This window comes from Hippoglossus stenolepis, chromosome 16 (assembly GCF_022539355.2).
Source record: "Hippoglossus stenolepis isolate QCI-W04-F060 chromosome 16, HSTE1.2, whole genome shotgun sequence".
Lineage (NCBI taxonomy): Eukaryota > Metazoa > Chordata > Actinopteri > Pleuronectiformes > Pleuronectidae > Hippoglossus > Hippoglossus stenolepis.
This window is the reverse complement of record NC_061498.1, coordinates 332,337-346,105: the sequence shown is the minus strand read 5'-3', so window position 1 is coordinate 346,105 and position 13,769 is coordinate 332,337. Positions and strand designations below refer to the sequence as shown.

The following is a 13,769-nucleotide window of genomic DNA, read 5'->3' as shown; positions in this document are numbered from 1 at the left end:
AAGAAAATTACTTGTTAATTTATAGAATTAAAAATAAACTTAAAATGTTAAACGTTAAATATATGTTCCTCATTAAATCAACTCTGTTCTTGGCTGAATATTGCAGATAAACTCTGGTTTTTAATAACTTCAGAGTGTTTTTAACTGATCTCAGTTCAGCTTCACTCTTCAACTGGAGCTGGTTGTGACAGTTGAAGCTGACTCTCAGTCAGTTCTTCTCACAGGAGATGGAACCCACTCAGCAGAGAACAGACGTTCAGGGAGAGAAGGAGGAAACTTTCTCATGTTCACTAGATCTGAAGTTTTCAGAGAAAGGAGCGGAGCAGACGTTAGCGGCAGCTCGACTCAGCCAATCAGAGACGAGTCAGAGAAACACTGAGTTTTAACATGAAGCTGCTTCATTCACTGGATTGAATCAGCTGCTCTGTTTGTTCTGGAGGAAGAGGAGACGTCTAAAAACCATCAACACTGAAGGAAGACTACAACTCCCATCATCCCTCACTGCTTCAACATAACGTTTAGTGTTCTGACTGACACGCCCCCTAGTGGCAGACACTAAATCCAATGAATTAAAACTGACTCCAGGATTTAAAAAAAACCTTTTTATTCATAAAACAACAAAACTAGTTTTATTTTGAAAACCAAAGCGAAACAAACTTTTTTTCTCTGATACAAAACTCAAAGTTCACAAAGTGACGCGTTGAGGATAAATGATGTTGATCAGTTTCCCTCCGGTTCTGTGAAGCTTCAGTCCGACACGTCGACGTGTTGTAGAAACGTCTCCGAGGCAAAGAGATCAGGGGACGACAGGTGGAGTCAGAGATCAGGGGACGCAGGAGCACTCGACAGGTGGAGTCACAGTTTGTTTCCTGAAGGTTCTTTCAGTCGCTCACAGGATGTTCGAGTGGCGTCGGGTTCTGAAGACCTGAAGGATCCAGAAGTTCTGATGTGGCCCTGGAACACGGACTGCCTGTGGGCGGGGCCTCAGGCTGCAGACAGACAGGCCTGGCGGACGCTCTGAGCCCAGGTGTGGAGCAGCTCCGTCACCGAGTGCTTGTCCGGCAGCTGCAGCAGTTTGGACGTCATGTTCCTGTGCACCGTCTGCAGGAAGCTGTTCACACCTGAGACACAGCACCACAACCTTTCAAAATAAAATTCATTTCATACATATTCATATTTTTCATCAATACATAGTTTTTTCTTCATTTAAGTTCAATATAGTTGTGTTTTCTTATAATTAATAGTTATTTATAATAAAGTTTAGGATATATCTATCAATGATACATTTTTATATATATATATATATATATATATATATATATAAATAGTCACTATATCAATAATTTTTTCCTCTAATATTTGTATCAGTATCTTCTCATTACCGCTGGGATGTCATCATGGAAAAACACCTTTCATTTATAGACATATATACGCACTGCTTAAAACAATGAAGGGATCACGTCACAGTGTAAAGTGAAACTCCAGAGATCAAAGTGTCCGTTAGAAGAACCAGTGGTTGTGAACCAGTTTCTGCTTTGGTGCAAATCAAAGTAACAACAGGTGAAATGGAGGCAGAAGCAAGACGAGCCCCAAACTGGGACTGTTTCTCATGTGGTGTCCACAGACAGCTGCTCTCTGCTGATCCTTCCTGACTCCTTCTACTTCTGGGTCCTGCTCCTCCTCACTGCTGGCAGCATGAGGAGCTACCTGCAGCTCCACCAGGCTGCACAGGTAGTCCAGCTCCTCCAGGAGGACACATCCATACCTGTGGTCACAAGAAGGTTTGTGTCTCAAGAGCCTGGAAGAGACACCTGGAGACACCAGGAGACACCAGGAGAGCTGGACAGGTCCATATTATGAGTTGGATCAGCCTGTGGTTTCAGTTTGTTACTGGGATGTTCAGTGTGGTTTTGAATCCAGTCCTCAGTGGGTTGATGGTTTTAGTTTCCATTGGTCGTTGTTACGACATTTTGTTCTCAACTAATTATACAATGTTCATCAGTAAAGATTTTATACTTGAATCATTCATCAAGATCTGATTTCAGTGTTCCCTTAGTTTTTTTAAGCAGTGTATTATATCTATCTTTAGAAATATAGAAAAAGGAAGTTGGATGTAAAAGCCTGAGGAAGAGGTCGTCTCACCGTACAGCTCGCCGTCGTCGGCCCAGTGCGGACTCTGCTCGGGATAATCCGCAGGAACACTGAGCTGCAGGGGGGGCACGCTGGGCAGGTTTTTATCATCTGACGACACAACAAACATATTAACACAAACTGTCAACATGTCACCTGACACCTCGTCCCGCACGTGGACGGCTTCCTGGCTGATGCGTCTCACCCAGTTTGCAGATGAGATGCACGGTGCCGTTGTTGCTGCAGTACGAAGGATCCAGGCTGACCAGGAACTTAACGTCGAGGCGCGCCACCTCCCCCTGCAGGATGTTGGGGATGGTCTGCCGCTCCTCGTCCTCGTGTTTCCGTTTCCGACCGCAGACGTTGGGGCCACTGAGGGACAGAAGAGCAGCTGATGACGCTTGTGGTTAAATCCAACACGTATGTGGTGCTGGATGTGCTCTGCGTGTTTGAACCTACACGATGTGGGGTCCGTGGATGGCGGTCATGGCGGGGGCGAAGGTTCTGTACAGCGAGTGGTTGAAGACTGGCGAGCGGATGTTGGCCATAACGGCGTCAAGCAGCGGCTGACACAGATATTGCTGCTTGGTGGCCACAGGCGGCGGAGGGGGGGTCGGCTGAAACAACAGGAAGACGGAGTGTTCGGACCAGCAACTCAAAAAACGACTCGAAGACGGCGTCGTAGAAAAACACGTTAGATACAAAACCAATGAAAGTGACATCTCACCACGGCCATGTCGTTCTTCAGCTTCTCTAAAGCGATTTCACATTTCTGAAGCGTCCTCAGAGGACACCTGCAGGTCAGAGGTCAGAGGTCAGAGGTCAGCTGACAGCAGCGCGTGGTGAGTCATGGGACCTGTGGTTTGTTACCTGGTGTTTGGATCCGTCAGGATGTTCAGCAAACTCTTCATCTTACTCAGGTCCTTCTTTCTGTCTGTTGAAAAACACAAAGCATTCATCAATAATGAAAACAGCTGATCACATTTCACTCAAACTATCAGTCGAGCTCTCACCTTCGTTTTTGTCGATCTTGTTGATCATCCTGCGCAGAGGTTCGATGTACTTGGACAGTTGTTTGAGTTTCTCCATGTACTGCTGGTCCTCCAGAGACGAGGTCCCCGCCGGACTCATCACTGAGCTGGGGTTACCTGAGGACATGGGAGGGGACGGGTGAGAGGACAGGGGAGAGGACGGGTGAGAGGACAGGGCAGGACATGGGAGAGGACAGGGGACGAGTGAGAGGACATGGGAGGGGACGAGTGAGAGGACATGGAAGGGGATATGGGAGGGGACGGGTGAGAGGACATGGGAGAGGACAGGGGAGGGGACGGGTGAAATTCAGGAAATGTTTTTCAATTTCATTAGCATGGCGAGATACTTGGTTAGCCTAAGCTGTGAGTGTGAGTGTGTGTGTGTGAGAGTGTGAGTGTGAGTGTGTGTGTGTGTGTGTGTGTGTGTGTGTGTGTGTGTGTGTGTGTGTGTGTGTGTGTGTGTGTGTGTGTACCTGGAGTGTTGAGTGGTCCAGGAGAGGGGACTCCATAGTTCTGGGGGGTGCGGGCGTTAGCAGGGCTCTGTGAGGGCTGAGGGGAGGGGCTTGGCTGGAAGCCGCCTGGTGACGGCGTGGGGCCGGAGCTGGAGAGGAGGCAGGAAATGTTTTAACTTTCAGCATCGTTTCTTTTACCTGAACTCGTCTTGACACCTGTCGTCACCTGACTGAGTTGGGCTGTGAGGAGGGGGGCTGCGGTGACGGCTGAGGGGGGGGGGGCATCGACTGCGGTGTCTGGACCTGGACAGGAGACGGTGATGACATCACTGAATGCTGCTGTACCTGGAGACAGATGAGCCTTCATCTTTATATACAGTCACTGATCATCATTTATCGCAGTTTTTGCGATACGTCTATCGTGCACGTTGATATCGCGATGACATATCGTGCAGGCCTGGTCTTCATATAGTCATTCGTCACATTGTGAATAAATACCTGTGACATCTGCTGACTTCCCGCTGCAGCTGCAGCTGCTGCTGCGGCTGCGGCTGCAGCTGCAGCATTTGGAGGAGGGATGGAGGGGTTGAGGACGGCTCTCGGTAACCGGTTTGGAATCGGAATCCCAGGACGAACCAACTTGAGAAGAGACACAGCAGAGATACAACACAACAGGTGAGGAGAGGATGAGCTGATCATCTTTTAAAACCTTTAATGTTCTCTGTCTGTGGCGTCAGGATGAGAGGAACCATCTACATTATCAGAAAGACAAAAACTATCCTGACATGACGTCAGGTGACTGAGGACGTTTTCTGATCTGAGTCCGAAGCTTCATGCATTTATTGTTTCATCTGATCTGTTAGTTCTGGTTTCACTTTGTAATTTAGGGACTAAAGAATTTTGTCTGACATACGTACGTCCTGTCGTCATCACCTATGTGGGCGGAGTCTACCTATACTTGACTCTGATTGGTTTGTAGATGTGTCTGACATGGGCGTGTTTTCAGTTGGGGGGGTAGTAGTCTTTCTGTTTCATGTGGTTGCCATGGTAACATCATGATGGGATCACTAGCATAAGACTGCAGCTGCTTCCTCTTCTTCTTCTTCTATTGTTTAGTGTTGTCTCTACTTCCTGTGATTGGTCCAAAAGTCCAAACTATCCAACAAAGTGTTTTCAGTCTGGAACAGAACCAGGTTCAGTTTGATCCGGACCCAGAACTCCTCTTCTGCTCTGAGGAACCTTTCACACCTGATGTTCAGGTTCAGACTGAACTGAAGAGTCTGAAGCTCTGAACCCAACAAGGTGTGAACGAGTCCTGAGACCCCCCCCCCCATCTTTTATAATACTAAGATGATTCTATTGTACTAGCTTTTTGATTTGACCTATCACATGTAAGTTGATCCAAGAATCTTTTGTTGACAGATCTGTTTTATAGTAAACTCATATTTTCACGTGAGAACTGTGGCTCATCCAGTCAATTCTTTTATTCCCTCTATGAAATTAGAAGTTCAGCCATCTTTCATCAAACATCTGTGCAGAAGAGGTTGTGTTTTAATATGTGAATGATTTCCTTTTTCAAACTTATTGTTTATATCTGTTCACATTTGTGAAGCAATCGTGTTGGGTGTTTGAGAAGTGTCTGCTGCTTTCAAAGGGGATGACGTGACTGGTCATCGCTACTGGTACTCGATACTGGTTTGTGTTACTGCTAAAATATTTTAGATAGGTATTCAGACAAATGCAGCAACCAAAAAATGTACTGGTGTTTGTATTGAACAGAGACACGTAAAGCACCTAAGTGCGCCGGCAGCTCACCTGTCCAGGTCCGCCGCCGGTGGCAGCAGCGGCTGCAGCAGCGGCTGCGTTGAGTTGCGCCTGAGCTGCGGCCTGCTGGGCTTGCTGCGCTGCCTGCTGCGCATGCTGGACCTGTTGCTGCTGCAAGGCTGCACGAGCCTGCTGACACACACACAAAGCAAGGCATGCAAGCAGAGGGATGCATGAGCAACACTACGATATGTCTGAAGACAGTTATGATTGAGGGAAACACTGATTCTTCTACTTTCATCAAGCACTGACCTGAAATCTGCTGAGCTCTCACTAGGCCCGGGGTTAATTTAGTACGATAAGACTCAGAGACTGAATGAAGGTAACTGACCTCAAAAACACTGATTTTGAGAAGAGTAATAAGTAATTTCAATTGGACTGAAGCAGTGGGAGTGTCTGTCAAGGCAGCAAACTAAGAAGCACACAAGTGAGCGAAGCGGTCAGGGGGAAGGAGGAGGAGGATTTGGGGATTTTGTCCCTGCTTTTGCAATTAACAGTGAGAGGGTCTAATGATGGTATAATTTACTGATGTCTAAGCAAAGCAGAGTTTGTATTTCAGCATCTGATCTACCAATGTGCATTGGTATACTCAGCCTCACCTGGAAGGCCTGGATCTTGAGCTGGTGCTGCTGCTGTTGCTGACTCAGCGAGTTGATTGGAACGTGCTGAGCAGACGTCATCTGTCCGGGCAGAGACTGAGGCACCATGCCAGGCTGCTGCTGCTGCGGGTGTGGAGGTATCTGACCTGGCTGAGGCTGCCCCTGGGCCTGAGCCTGCTGCTGCTGCTGCTGCTGCTGCTGATGAACCATTTGCTGAATGGACTGAGCTTGTGCTTGAGCTTGAGCTTGAGCCTGAGCCTGAGCTTGAGCATGTTGCTGCTGGAGCTGCAGCTGCACCATCTGCTGCTGCTGAATCCTCGTCTGGTGCATCTTCAGGCACAGGAAGCAAACATGGGGATGAAGGGTGATGGGTGAAAATGTACACTGACGTTATAAATCATTTTATCACAGAACTCTAGAGAGAAAAACATCTGGTCATTCCAGAGAATATGATTTTCAGTCACTTCACTTTCTGGACCTAAAATCAACGCCAGCTTTTATATACTTTTATATATTTTTATACTTTACCCGGTATCACGGACTACAAATCCACCTTAAGCTCTGTAGTTTCTTGGCCAGAGGAGCTAGAGCAAAAACGAGCAGCGGTGATTAAAAAGCAGTGAAAGGTGAAGCTGAATAGAAATAAAATACCTGGTTCTGCTGCTGCTGATTCTGGGCCTGCTGCTGATTCTGGTGCTGCTGTTGGAGTTGCTGGTTCTGGTGGTGCTGCTGTTGCTGCTGTTGCTGCTGCTGCTGCTGCTGCTGTTGCTGCTGCTGCTGCTGCTGCTGCAGCAGCTGCTGCTGCTGCTGCTGCTGCTGCACCCTCAGCTGCTGTACCTGAAACTGCTGCTGGATGGCGGCGTTCTGCTGCTGCTGCATGGCATTCTGCTGCTGCTGCTGCTGCTGCTGCTGCTGCTGCTGGGCCTGCTGGAACTGCTGGAACTGGATGGACTGCTGCTGCTGCTGCTGCTGCGTCTGCACCATCTGCTGCATCGGCATTTGGCCTGGACCCCCTACTGCAGAGTGAGCGAGAAAGAGATGAAGAGCTGACCCAGCCTACAGCTTAGAACCAGTCTGAGGACAGCTGTGGAGTCTCAGACTCACTCAACGTGCTAAAGCGGAGACTAAAAGTAAGACCAGCTTGGACACCAAAATATGCAGCTCCGCCGCAGCCAGCATCCATCGCTCTGAAGATGTGAATTCACAGCAAACAGACACCACATGAGGAAACACACTCACTGGATTGTGGGTTTCCAGCCACCCCTGCCATGGCATGCTGGCCGATCTGCATCGGCCCCATGGGCCCCATGCCACCCACTGGAGCACCGGTGGGGCGAGGCCCCATACCAATGGCGCCCGGAACCCCTCCAACCCCAGTCAGGTTAGTCAGGGTATTCATGGGATCTAGCAAAAGGGTAGACAACAGATAATATTATGCAGCTCCAACATGCACAGCAGAAATCCTGAACACCATGAGTGTGGTAGTGACAGGTCCAGCAGAGGACAGAACAAAGCAAAGAAAATAGGAAAACAAACTGAACAGACCAAAAACTAAATCCACATACCTGGACCTCCAATGGTCTTCTTGTCTGTAAAGAAGACATGAGTAATTAGTAACTACACCACTGGTTAAAGGCGTCCTCATTTGTGCTTAGATCCAGCTTCATTGTCTAATTACACATATTCTTTCTGCGACTCAGCAGTTGGGTTCTAGTCTGTTTTCATAAGGGTGTGTGGCCATGTTAACGCCTGATTAACATGTGTCTGGGGTGAGTGACCACTTATGATCGGATTTCTCTTCCCCGGTCTCTATGCAAATAACACAACAAGGGTAAATCCTACTCAAAATGTATTCAGCAAACTCCTGTATCAGCCTGTGTCTGTGTCACATGTTTCTCTGTCAGCAGCTGCAGGAGTGATGCTGTGTTATAACTGAACTAAATGAGCAGGACACGTTTTCATGTTAGCTCTGTGCAGCGTCTGTCCTGCTGGGCCGTGACAGGCTCTCACCCGGGTCAGGGGTCCGAGTAGAGGAGGTGATACAACCCATCAGACAGACCACACGTGATAGAATCCCCTGCTCCATATGCAATTAAACACGTACATCAGCCAGTTTGCAAAAATGAAATGTGTTTGTTTGTTTTTTTTAAGAAAGAGGAAATGCGTTGTGTTTTAACCGACCACAACACAACAACACACTGGGACAAACGGCCACAAACGTTATTTACACAAAGAAAGAAATAACGTTTGCCAAATTTACAAGAGCACAAACATGATTTGAGAGTTGCACTTCATAAGTGAAAGCTGTTTGTTTTGTCTCATCTGATCGGTTCCTCTGATCTGCGTTTAGAGAGATCGCCGATCAAACTAATTTGAGGGAATATCGGCCGATAGATTCAGGCGAGGGGCGGAGCCTGTAGAGCAGCAGGGGCGGAGCCTGTAGAGCAGCAGGAGGCCGGACATGACGTATAAACTCTGCTGTGGAAAGATCAGTGTTGTTGTTTACAGCTCATCCACACCGGCGTCGGCCCTCATCACCAAAAGATCTGGAACCTCCTCGTGTTTCCAAGTTGACGTCTTCGTCTTCTACGTGTACGGCTCCTCTTCTTCATCCTGAGATGTTTGTGTTCTTCCAGCTTCACGTCCGTCACGTGTTAGAAACCTCATCAACACGTCCACTCGCTCTCTGGGAAGCTTCCACACATTGTCCTGCTGTCTCCTCACATGGACTCACTCTGACATGTTACACACATTTTACCAGGAGGCTGCAGGAGAAGATCCAGAAAATGTCCAGAGACACGGACTCAGACATTTGCTCTCACATACAGAACCTGCAGAACATGTCAGGAACATGTGAGGACCATGTGAGGAACATGTGAGGAACATGTGATGAACGTGCCAGGAACATGTGAGGAACATGTGAGGACCATGTTAGGAACATGTGAGGAACATGTCAGGAACATGTGAGGACCATGTTAGGAACATGTGATGAACGTGCCAGGAACATGTGAGGAACATGTGAGGACCATGTTAGGAACATATGAGGAACATGTGAGGAACGTGTCAGGAACGTGTGAGGACGATGTTAGGAACATGTGAGGAACAAGCCGGGAACCTGTGAGGAACATGTGAGGAATGTGTCGGGAACATGTGAGGAACATGTGAGGAACATGTCGGTAACATGTGAGGAACATGTGAGGAACGTGTGAGGAACATGTGAGAACATGCCGGGAACATGTGAGGAACATGTCGGTAACATGTGAGGAACATGTGAGGAACGTGTGAGGAACATGTGAGGAATGTGTCGGGAACATGTGAGGAACATGTTGGTAATGTGTGAGGAACGTGTGAGGAACGTGTCAGACTAAAGTTCAGGTCTGAAAACAGCAATAATAACAATAACACATCTCTTGTTCATGATAAAATGTTTAAGGATGAGGTACTCGCTGCATGTTCCATTAAATTTGGTGATTTTACATTTTTCAGACTAGGTCCTGTTTCAATTCATCTAGAATGATTCCAGAATGATTTATTATAAGATCAGATTTTTAGAACAACTGTTAGTTGTGTTTAGGCACTTTTCAGATTATCTTTTGAGTTTTCAGACTTTTCATATCAGCCTGGATTATAAGGTGAAGAATGAACGGTTAGTCAACACATGTATATGAGCGTAGATGATAATGCTTGTGGACCTCAGGTCAAATACCTACGGATGTCTCTGAAGTGTATGATCAGCCTCGCCACCAGAGACAAATACTCCTCCTGAAATAAAGCAACACACATTTAGACCTTCAGAAAAAAGATATTGAGAATCATTCAAATATCATATGAGCCCACTGAAGTCCAAATGGATCAGGCCTGAATGTAAAACCTTGTTCAGAGGCAGAATAAGACGGATTTACATTGTACACTGTAAATACTGTTATTACTCACTCTGGATTTGGCTTTGACATAAACGTGGTTCTCCATGTCGTTGCTGGACTTGGTGTGTGCAGTTCCTGCTTTCCTCATGGCCTCCTCTCTGGAAGGAAACACAGTGACATATGACCCAGGATCAGTGACTGTATATAAAGATGATCAGTGACTGTATATAAAGATGATCAGTGACTGTATATAAAGAGGATCAGTGACTGTATATAAAGACCATCAGTGACTGTATATAAAGACGATCAGTGACTGTATATAAAGATGCTCAGTGACTGTATATAAAGATGATCAGTGACTGTATATAAAGATGATCAGTGACTGTATATAAAGACCATCAGTGACTGTATATAAAGACCATCAGTGACTGTATATAAAGACCATCAGTGACTGTATATAAAGACCATCAGTGACTGTATATAAAGAGGATCAGTGACTGTATATAAAGACCATCAGTGACTGTATATAAAGATGATCAGTGACTGTATATAAAGACCATCAGTGACTGTATATAAAGAGGATCAGTGACTGTATATAAAGATGATCAGTGACTGTATATAAAGAGGATCAGTGACTGTATATAAAGACCATCAGTGACTGTATATAAAGATGATCAGTGACTGTATATAAAGACCATCAGTGACTGTATATAAAGACCATCAGTGACTGTATATAAAGACGATCAGTGACTGTATATAAAGAGGATCAGTGACTGTATATAAAGAGGACCAGTGACTGTATATAAAGATGATCAGTGACTGTATATAAAGACGATCAGTGACTGTATATAAAGATGATCAGTGACTGTATATAAAGATGATCAGTGACTGTATATAAAGACGACCAGTGACTGTATATAAAGACCATCAGTGACTGTATATAAAGATGATCAGTGACTGTATATAAAGAGGATCAGTGACTGTATATAAAGACCATCAGTGACTGTATATAAAGATGATCAGTGACTGTATATAAAGACCATCAGTGACTGTATATAAAGATGATCAGTGACTGTATATAAAGACCATCAGTGACTGTATATAAAGATGATCAGTGACTGTATATAAAGAGGATCAGTGACTGTATATAAAGATGATCAGTGACTGTATATAAAGATGATCAGTGACTGTATATAAAGATGATCAGCGACTGTATATAAAGAGGATCAGCGACTGTATATAAAGAGGATCAGCGACTGTATATAAAGACCATCAGCGACTGTATATAAAGACGACCAGTGACTGTATATAAAGATGATCAGTGACTGTATATAAAGATGATCAGTGACTGTATATAAAGACCATCAGTGACTGTATATAAAGATGATCAGTGACTGTATATAAAGACTATCAGTGACTGTATATAAAGACCATCAGTGACTGTATATAAAGACGATCAGTGACTGTATATAAAGATGATCAGTGACTGTATATAAAGATGATCAGTGACTGTATATAAAGACGACCAGTGACTGTATATAAAGACCATCAGTGACTGTATATAAAGATGATCAGTGACTGTATATAAAGATGATCAGTGACTGTATATAAAGATGATCAGTGACTGTATATAAAGATGATCAGTGACTGTATATAAAGACGACCAGTGACTGTATATAAAGATGATCAGTGACTGTATATAAAGATGATCAGTGACTGTATATAAAGACGATCAGTGACTGTATATAAAGATGATCAGTGACTGTATATAAAGATGATCAGTGACTGTATATAAAGACCATCAGTGACTGTATATAAAGACCATCAGTGACTGTATATAAAGACGATCAGTGACTGTATATAAAGACGATCAGTGACTGTATATAAAGATGATCAGTGACTGTATATAAAGACCATCAGTGACTGTATATAAAGACCATCAGTGACTGTATATAAAGATGATCAGTGACTGTATATAAAGATGATCAGTGACTGTATATAAAGATGATCAGTGACTGTATATAAAGATGTGACACCACAGTAGATGCCAGTAATGCACCTTGAGTATATAAAGATTATATACAGATGCTCAGGAAGTTACTAAGTACTATAAGAAAAGTTATACACAAATAAAGCAGGTTATAACTATGAGGTATCTTGTTAGATTTAGAATGAATGTGAATCATTTAATAACTATATAAACAACTGTAAATGATGCTGTTACTAATGTAGCTTTATCCATATGATAAACTCCTGTATAGTAGTAATATAATATATTATAATACTGTGCTGCACATGTGTTAATAACACTGAATATAAAGCGCAGAGTTTATCTGAGGCTTTTCTCAACTCGTTCTAAACAACCCGGGTTAGCCGCTTTGACGTGACGCTGTAGGCAGCCGTGCTAATGTTAGCTTAGCTGCCGCTGTTAGCCGCAGCTAAGCTAACGGAAGAAGAAGCAGAAAATCTCACATCTGAGCCACAACTTTCTGTCTGAACTGCGGACTCCTCCAGTCACTGTCCGGCCCCGTCACCTCCATCTTCTGTCTTCTTTCTTCTCCACAGACCTGCGGACTCTGGGCTTCCTTCCGCTCTCGGTAAGATGGCGGCTGACAGCGCCGCCTGCAGGACGCCTGCTTCCGTCTTCTTCTTCTTTTAGGTTTTATTGGCGGCTGGCAAACAACGACTTGGCCCATTACCGCCACCAGCTGGTGTGGAGTGTAGATCAAGATCTTCTATAATTATATTCTCTATTGAATAGAGAATATAATTATATATTTTTTATATAATATATAAATATATATTAGTATTTTTACATTTTTTTTACTCTATTCTATTGAGTAAGAATATATTTATTTTTTGAGAAAATCGAATAGTATTGGATAACACGCCTGAGGAATCAGAGGAATAAGACCCGCCCCCACCCACCTTATTATTCTTATTCTTATTACTTCTCTTCTTTTTAAATTCTTCTTCTTCCTCTTTGTGAATGTGTTTAGGACCACAACGCCCCCTACTGTACCAGAGTGTGAAACATCAAGTCTGTGGATGTTATGTTGGTTAATGATCAGTTGGTCAGTCGATCAATCGATGGAGTTGGAGTTTAAATAATTAAAGAAATATCTGTCACAATATTCTAAAACGTTTTTAAATATTAGATTAACAGTCATTTGAATGTTTTGTTTTGAGCTGAAATAAATATACTTTTTCACGTCTTCAGAGAATCTGAGTTCCATCTTTAATGACTGAACCTTAAATGTTCAGATTACCTTCATTTGTGTTCTCACGTACAGAACATGTCAGGAGCATGTGCAGACTGAAGTTCAGCTAAAATGTTGTCAGATACCTAATAATCTGGACCAAAGAATCTTCTGACCCAAAATCCCAACACTGGAATTCAGTATATTGAGAAAATCCTGAATCACTTCAAATAGTTTTGTGTAAATTAAACTGTGTTTGTGTAACAAGTGTTTCATTGTGTTCAGATGTTTATTATCTACACTTTTTGTGGTTTCTTTGAATGTGAGATTATAGAAAGGTTTCAAACAGTCACTGATGTATGATCTAATGTGAGGAGTTCAACCCTAACACCTGCACGAACTGTGAGTCGGTAAAAACACTGATATAACAACGAACCTTTGGACAATGAATTTAAAGGTGTGAAAAGTTACTGTACACAGTTATTATTACAATCTGTACAAAAATAATAAAACATATGACACATGATTTACTTTGAGAGAAGCTGCTGGAAAGGATCATATATATATATATATACTACAGATGAATAATAACTTCTATCGTCATGTTATTTATATTAAAACAGCTCCAATACGATCTCATTTCAGGCTCTCACTTGTCCACATACTTTTG

At 43.9% G+C, this 13,769-nt stretch overlaps 1 protein-coding gene across 3 annotated transcripts; it reads right to left on the bottom strand.

Moving 5' to 3' along the window:
* Positions 1-587: 587 nt before the first annotated feature.
* On the bottom strand, positions 588-12,559 carry med15 (mediator complex subunit 15). 3 transcript variants are annotated; one of them, XM_047343967.1, is made up of 18 exons: positions 12,372-12,559; positions 9,970-10,057; positions 9,747-9,798; positions 7,602-7,625; positions 7,276-7,440; positions 6,688-7,052; positions 6,037-6,366; positions 5,429-5,569; positions 4,112-4,252; positions 3,840-3,958; positions 3,635-3,762; positions 3,144-3,278; positions 3,001-3,064; positions 2,858-2,924; positions 2,590-2,747; positions 2,336-2,502; positions 2,143-2,241; positions 588-1,121 (listed from the first exon to the last, which is right to left on the bottom strand). In XM_047343967.1, exons 1-18 carry the CDS (start codon positions 12,437-12,439, stop codon positions 985-987), a joined length of 2,448 nt encoding a protein of 815 aa, XP_047199923.1. In that variant the 5' UTR covers positions 12,440-12,559; the 3' UTR covers positions 588-984. The 3 variants fall into 3 exon arrangements, with proteins under 3 accessions (XP_047199923.1, XP_035037285.2, XP_047199924.1); XM_035181394.2 differs by having other exon boundaries at positions 5,429-5,566; positions 12,372-12,558; XM_047343968.1 differs by lacking the exon at positions 12,372-12,559 and having other exon boundaries at positions 9,743-9,798; positions 9,970-10,031.
* Positions 12,560-13,769: the final 1,210 nt, after the last annotated feature.